This window comes from Hibiscus syriacus, unplaced genomic scaffold (assembly GCF_006381635.1).
Source record: "Hibiscus syriacus cultivar Baekdansim isolate YM2019G1 unplaced genomic scaffold, ASM638163v2 tig00110467_pilon, whole genome shotgun sequence".
Lineage (NCBI taxonomy): Eukaryota > Viridiplantae > Streptophyta > Magnoliopsida > Malvales > Malvaceae > Hibiscus > Hibiscus syriacus.
In genome coordinates, this window is record NW_024062749.1 from 1,574,025 (window position 1) to 1,582,269 (window position 8,245).

The 8,245-nt window shown below is 35.4% G+C and overlaps 1 protein-coding gene across 1 annotated transcript; it reads right to left on the bottom strand.

Moving 5' to 3' along the window:
• Nucleotides 1-959: 959 nt before the first annotated feature.
• Nucleotides 960-1,499, bottom strand: LOC120127340. The gene has a single exon (XM_039145255.1). It carries the CDS (start codon nt 1,497-1,499, stop codon nt 960-962), a length of 540 nt encoding a protein of 179 aa, XP_039001186.1.
• Nucleotides 1,500-8,245: the final 6,746 nt, after the last annotated feature.

Genomic DNA, 8,245 nt, shown 5'->3' on the forward strand with positions numbered 1-8,245 from the left:
AGATTGTGAAGAAGTTGTGAGAGTGAAGAAGATTGAAGAATTGGTCATTTAGATTTTGGTTTCAACTTGCTTAGAATCCATTATTTTTTGTGGCATTGGCTTGATCTAAAATGATTTTCCCTTGGGATTTATTTCTTCAAGCACTGTATGATGCAATCAGACTTCATATTGTCCCTCTAATGTATTCTTACGACTCTTGAAAAATTATAAATGGTAGCACAGTTCATTTTGCAAATTTCGAAGTCAGTATTTGGTTATTAATCTCCGGTAAAGATGGTCAGAATTGGTCAGAATAGCTGTCGGTGTTGTGGTTAGAACCTCGGTTCAAATGAGAATAGGGGAGAAATGGAGAGATTAGGGGAGGAAGAAGAGCGATGAAGGAAAGAGCCAAAATGAAAAAAAAAGAATAATATTTTTTTTATTTAGATTAAAATTACGTCATTTTGATCTAAATTTAATTTTTTATAGAGTCCAAAACTACGTCGTTTCGGTGTTGATTGCCACATCATCACACCGTTAGAGAGAAAACGGCCGAGTGACAAAAAAGTTCAATGTCTAAAGTTTAGTGAGCAAATTAAAAAAATTGAAAGTACGGAAAGTAAAATAGGAGAGAGAATAAAGTTCAATGAGTAAGTGTAACTTACCCTTAAAGTTAATGACACCGTTTTGTAAAAAAAATGTTAATGACACTTTAATTGAAATAATCAGATGTAACAAAAAATATATTTTTTAGTTCAATGTCCAAAACATAATTTAATTAATAGTTAAGTGACTATGAGTGTAGCTTACTCATTTGATTATGATCTTGTTTAATATTTTATTTTAATATTACCGATACTAATTCATGGGTAGATTTTTGCTATTCCCGAATTATAATCCAAGTAGGATGATCAATAACAATACTTGGTAGAGATGCATGTAAGCGTGTATACAAACTATTTATATTTGTAAAACAAGAATCAATAAATCATATAAGCGAAGTCAAGGACAATGTCACCAAGATCTCCAAGTTCTTCATTAATCTCCGCCATCGGAGACACTCCGTCCGGCTGCGTCGTAAAACCAGAGTCACATTTATCGTAATCATCCTCGGCATTAATAACAAATTCTTCGGCGGTGTCGATTTCGTGAATCGGAATATTATCCATGGCTTGTTTCAAAGCTTTCAAAGCGTCGCCGTACAGTTCACGGCAGGCTTCGAGTCCCGACACTATCATCGGATCATGGGAGTATTTAGGGTCGGCGGCCTTCTCTGTTGCGGCGGTAATCGCCCCTTTGGTTCGCTCGGCCATGGTTTTTATCAGCATCACGGTCAGGGATTGTAGGTCGGTTTGACCATTGAAGAATTGCGCAATGGAGGCTAAGCAAAGATCGGGTTCAAAAGTTTGTTCACATAGGCTTCTGATCTGAGGATTCGAAGCCACCGTCGGCGGCTGTGGCGATGGCGCCGGAACTGGGGCTGAGGCAGTTGTTGGAGCATAAGCCGGTGGGTGTTGCATTACGCAAATGACAGGGTTGAAGAGAATGATGCAGCAGAAGAGTAAGACATGCACCATTTTTTGCAGGTTTGTTGTTACAGTGATTGTGGTTTAAAAACTAGAGAGAGAGAGAGCGATGGTGAATTAAATATAAACTTAGAGAGCCTTTAGAATGTTACTTTTATTTATTATAATGGGGAGTCATCAGTTACCTAAATAAAATAGGGTGCGTATTGGTAAAAGCATAGTAAACGTAAAATTTAATATGTGGCGACGTTGTATTGATAAACTTGTTTAGTTCTTACTCCAGTGTATTATATTTTTTTTCTCTTTCATTTAGGATTAAAGAGAATTTGCTCGAGTTAAAGGATCTCTGTAGCAAATGAATTATTGTTATTATTTAAAGATTCGGATTATGGCACTATAGATATAAGGAACGTGAATATTCAATGTCGAAAGGTGAAAATTTATTTTTAAACAGATACTACTTTGTATTTACTCCGTATTAAAAAAAAGGTTAAAAAAGAATTTTAATGAGATTTACAATTTAAGATTTAGTGTTCTTATAATTAAATGAATAAAATTAATTTATCGAGGAAAAATATAGCTTTAAACACCAACACACTAGAGGTGGCAAACTGGTCATTCGGGTCGGGTTATTTCGGATATATATTAGATTTGGTTTAATTTTGTTCGGATCTAGATCGGGTGTACGGTGAATCAGATCAGGTTGGGTCAATTTTTTGGTAGGGTGATTATTGGATCGGTTGTCGAATCAATATCGGATCAGTTGATTTTTGGTTTGGATTAATACCGAATCAATTGATTTTCGGTTTAGGTCAACCTTTAGATCAGGTCAATTCGGGTTGAATTGGTTATGAGTCTAATAAAAATCAAGTATATATAGAATAATTGATATATACTAGTAAAAATATGTCTTCTTATTTGTTAATTTTATCATTTAAGTTTAATTTCAATTCTCAATTGTTCAATATTTTGAATTAAACAATCATTTAGAGTTGATAAATCGATAATTTGACACAAATACAATCCTATAATACGTGTTAGAATTTGTTATCAAAATTTTATATTGATCTCGTATGAAAAGTTTATAATGAGAATTATTTGATAAAGAAATAAAATTTTTTATTAAAATTTTTATTATAAATCTAATATTATTTCCCTTGTTTTAGTTGTTTTCTATTATTTTTATTATAAATATAATATTTTTATAACAAGTAAGATAAGTAAACTTTATTTATTATTGTTTTCAGATAAGTAAACTTTATTTATTATTGTTTTCAATCTTACAATTAGATTCTTACTTTTATATTTCTCTTAAACTTTCTATTATTTTATTATAAATCTAATATTTTTAATAAATTATCAATTTTATTTAAATTAATTTATTATTGAAAATAACTTTTACTGTTTAATATCTTTTATTAATTTCAATCTGTTTGGGTTGCTTTCGGGTTGGGTTAAATTCAGTTCAGGTTGCTTTAGGATCGAGTTAAAATTCGGTTTGGATTAATTTCGGTTCGGGTTAATTTCGGTTTGGGTTAATTTCGGTTTCACTAAATTTTAGATCGTGTATGATTCGGATCAAGTATGAGTCCGATATCATATCAAATTTGATTATCATGTTCGAGTTAATATCGGGTATTGGGCATAGAAGGCAGGAATAGTTCAGATATAGCACTGAAATTAAGAAGATTAAAAAGGGCTTTAAGAAATTGGAACTTAAAAGATTGTGATAACTTTGACAGAAAAGTAAAAGAATTGGAGGAGAGAGTACATAAATTGGAAGAAGTTGGTGAAGAGGGCAACCATAGCAATGGTGAAGAAGAGGAATTAAAGCAGTGCAGGTTGGAATTGTGGGAGAATCTTAGGCTGCAGGAGGAAGTTTGGAAGCAAAAATCGAGATTGAAATGGGTGTCCAAGGGAGGCTTAAACACTGCTTTCTATCATAGAGCTGTGAAATTCAGAGAAAAGAAGAGAGCAACTCAAGGATTAAGAAGTGGTGATAATTGGAATAATGACCCCAAGAGACTTGGAAGATTATTCTTCGATTACTTCAATAATCACTTCGATTGCAGCAGTAGAAGTTGGAGGGCAGTTTTAAATGTAAAGTTCAAGGAATTATCGAAGGATGAGGCTAGTAGTCGGATTTGTCACACCCCAAATTTTCAATATAAATTAATTGAATTTTAAAGACTAAACTATAAGTTTCTAGAATTTTTTGGGTTAGCTTCAAAAATCCAAGAAATTTAAGAATTAGTCCTGTAAATATCATATTTTTCTGATCAGTTGGAAAAAATGAAATATGGTGACTGAGGGGGCTTGAAGGGTGCCCATGCCTAACCACTAGGCCAGGCTCCTGTTTGTGTGTTTATTTAATAAATATATATTTTATTATAATTCAGTTGAGTTATATACCTAAAAACCAAAAACACCCCAGCGTGAGAAAATCCCCAAATTTCCCTCTAATCCCTAGCCCGTCGCCCTCCCTTCGTCGATCTAATTTCCTCCGGCCGACGATGCAAGTCACCGCAACCTCCAATCGAAGCGCGAAGCCGCCGCGACGCAACCCCAACAATTTAACGACGTTAAACGTCTGTCGTTCGTCGTGGGTGAGTGTTTGAAGTTTCGAAGAAACCCTGTCGCCGCTCATATTTTCCTCGTTTCCGGTCGAACCCGACGTCGTATTGCCTCACCGCCCCCATTCCCCGACCATTTCTGACCAAAACTCAACCAGTATATGAGGTTGTCACCTCCGTTTTCGTCTGTCCGTCGTCGGGGTAAGAGTTCGACCATTTTTGCTTTTGATTTTGTTGATTTTAGATTGATTTGTGCGTTGATGTGGTTGTGTTTTGGCGTTTGGATGCTCCCGGTGTACTTGATCGCCACCCTGATCGTTTTCGCCATTTCACGCACCGCCACGATCCATCGCGTGCGCGTAGGGCTCGTCATCGTCCAGAAAAAACCTTCTAGAAACGGTCCAGGTAGTCCGAATCGGCCCAACCCGGTCTGAACCGGGTCTGTTTGACCCAATCGAGTCAACTCGGACTGAACCGGTCTGAGTCAACTCGGATCGAATTGAGTCAACCTGAACCGGTCTGAACCATTGACTTTGACCTGACCGTTGACTTGCCCGATGACTTTTGACTTTGATCAGTTTGACTGTTGACTTTGACAAAAAAGTCAAAATTTCTGAAAAATCATATTTTATGTTTTTCGAAGTCCTGAGTCCGAATCCGAAGTCCGTTTCACCAAATTCAAACTCGATAAGCTATTTTCAGAGTTTTATCTTGCGATTCGATCTGTTTTTCCGATTAAGATCCTTTTTTGATGTAATTTATTTTGTCATGCATTCGATACATTATGGGACGTGGAATTAAAGCTCGAGAGTGATCGAATGGAATTAAAATGATCGACTGATGTGGTTCTAAGATCGAGGTAATACTTTACTACCCTATGCATGCTTTATGGTACATGTTGGTGATTTGTTAATGAATGATTGGAGTTATTGGTCAATTACATAGAGTTAATTATTGATGGACTCGAATTGAATATGGTGTAAAGACAGTAGACCCAATAAGACTCAATTGACTCGTGTAAGGAACTAGAAGATCGATAAGAGATAAATCTAAGTTCAGTGATTTAATCAGTAAATCAATTAATCCCATGACTCGTAAATTTCGATTAATCTCGCTAAAGGTTAAATGTCAAAAATACTTGGATAAGAAACTAAGAAAATACCCGAGTTATGTAAAAGACAAGGATTGTCCTTGAAAGTGAAAATAACCCTATTAATCGATCATAACCTCTAAGATAAGAAAATGACCTAGAATTCCTAATTCCTGAGCGAACACCTGGAGGCTAAATTACTGAAAATACTTTACACGTCTGAATTACTCGAAATGACTATATTATATGACAAAGTTGAACTAAATGGAAGTACTGTACATATCCAAATTTTTGAAAAAAATCGAATTACTCTGGAAACTCCGAAATGACCGGGATAAACTTGAATACTAAATGACCTAAGTACCCTCAATGACTTAGAATTAAGTGGATGATTGAGATAAGTCTGGAAACGCTGATTAACTTATATGTTGTACTGCCCATAAGGATTATGAACCATGAATCAAGCACATCAATATTTCTTGATACTGTTGCAAGACAAAAATAAAATAAATACCATTGGAATACCTGTTCGTCTCCCTAAGATCCATTCAACGATGATTGTGAAGGTGATCAGTTCAACTAGAGCAATCAATATTAAGAAGTGAATAATGGTGAAGTACCTCAGTCAGAATGGTTGGCAAGTATCACAGTGTTGGGATTGGTTAGTTTAATTTGACTTAAAATCCTGATAATTTGATATAAATCCTAAATTCTATAAATTATTGTTTTACTCTCATTGGGTTAAATTACTAAGAATTCTTCGAGAAACCAAAATGTCTAAAATGCTTATGATTGCCTGAATAATGGAATCGCTCCTGTCATATCTGAAATATCAAGTAACTCTGACGTAAAAGATTATGAATACTTTTCTGATTACTTAGTGCCTCCAAAAAATATATGAATACTACATTATCTTGATAAATCACTTCTTGAATGACTAATGAATCCGTTAACTATCAAACCCTTTTTTTTTATAGGGATCTCATTTTAGAAATTCAATCAGTTTACAAAAGTTTCATGTTTCCCCACTTGATAATTGCCAAGTACCTCCAAAAAATTACTGGATCCTCTAGTGTGTTCCTTATGTGCCATATAATTGTTTCACCTGTTTTAAAATGAGATTTTCCAAAATTATAGCTTTACATATGTATTGATTTATTGTTTATGAACTATGACTACATGATATGTGTCCTCTGGTTACTTGTTTTTACTAGAAAATATAATCGTTATTGATTTATGGATCATGGAATCTAATGTTTATTGTATGAACCGATTATTGAGATACTGTTTGGGTAGGATTTTGGAGTATATAGGTTCATCTCCGATCAAGCTGATAATTCCTCATGCAGGTTCAACACCGATCAAGCTGATAATTCCTTATAAACCTAAGGCGACCCTTGGGTGGGCTCCTTGGCCCAATGGGCCTAGTGGTAAGACCTTATGGACCCTTAGGTATTCCCTTAGGGTAGCTCCTCTGCTATGTGCATTGGGTAAGTTCTTATGGGCCTCAGAGCACACCCCTCAGGTGGGCACCTATTCTTCGGCTAGGGTAAGACCTTATGGACCCAAGATGCTCCCTTAGGTTGGCACCTGCGCCCAATGGGCTTAGGGTAAGTCCTTATAGATACAATTATGGGGAGCTGCATATCGATGTTCGATTTGAGAGTATTATTGTGGTTTTAAAATATGCTTTAAACTACTAATGTTTTTAAAGGATTTGTACACATTTCTCTGTTTTGTTGGAACACACTATACTCCCCAATTTAATCTTCTGAATATGTCTCTCTCGGAATACTTCATTCATACAGTAAATTCTTGTTTGAAATTGAAGACTTAGCTAATGGAATCTGAATTCGCCGCTAGAATCTAATGATGACTGTCCCGCTAAGGAATTTATGCTTTACCTTATACCCGATGGCCTATTGAATTCATATGGTAGTTATGTATTATTGAGCTTTCCAAAGCTCACTTTGTTACTTACCATTTTAGGTTAAAGAGTTTGATCCTGTACTTTTACCGACATCAGTAAAGGAGTTTCACTTGCGTTGCTTGCGGAGTAGGGTGCATGTAATTAAGGAGAAACATGTAGATTGTATTCTGTTTTTATATTCGAGTTTGAAACTTGTTTTACTACTAGATATTGGAGGATTTTATTTTAATATTTAAATGATTCTCTGAACTTGTATTTTATCTATAAATTATTTTACGGTTTTAAATAGACTAATAAAAATTTTAAATTTTCCCTGAATTTTTATTGTAGGTCACTATAGTGGCTCTAATGTAATACCTCGAATCGGATCGGGTCACCCACATCAGTCTGAGGGTGTTATAGGATTCATTTCAATTGAGTGAAATCAAGGAAACGGTTTAGAGTTATGATGATTCGAAAGCGCCAGGCCTGATGGTTTCAATATGCGATTCTATAAAAATTGTTGGGAGGATGTGAAGGGTGATTTGATGAGATTTATGATGGACTTTCATAGTTTCGAGAAGATGCCTCCAAAGGTAAATGATTCTTTCATCGCGCTTATTCCGAAAGTAGCAAGCCAGAGATGATATTAGAATTTAGGCCAATAAGTTTGGTAGGCTCATTATTTAAGATTATCTCGAAGGTGTTGTCGAGGCGTTTGCGTATAGTGATGGACAAGCTGATCAGTGACGCACAATGCACATTCTTGAGTGGAAGACAAATTTTTATGGGATACTTATAGAAAACGAAGTAATCCACACAATGGAAAAGGGGGGAAGGGAGACGTGAGGTGTAGTTATAAAATTAGACTTCTCTAAAGCATAAGATTTTGTGAGGTGGAAATTTTTGGAGATGGTAATGCGAAAAATGGGATTTGGGATTAAGTGGAAAAGTTGGATTATGGAGTGTATATCCTCAGCGAAAGTTTCAGTACTTGTTAATGGATCTCCCACAAGACAATTTAGGATGAGGAGTGGGTTGAGACAAGGCGATCCTCTCTTACCTTTTATATTTATTATGATGATTGAAGCACTGCACTCTATGTTCGAAGAAGTTGAGCCCTTGGAGCGATTGGAGGAGCAAGAGAGGTTATCCCGAATCAATCATT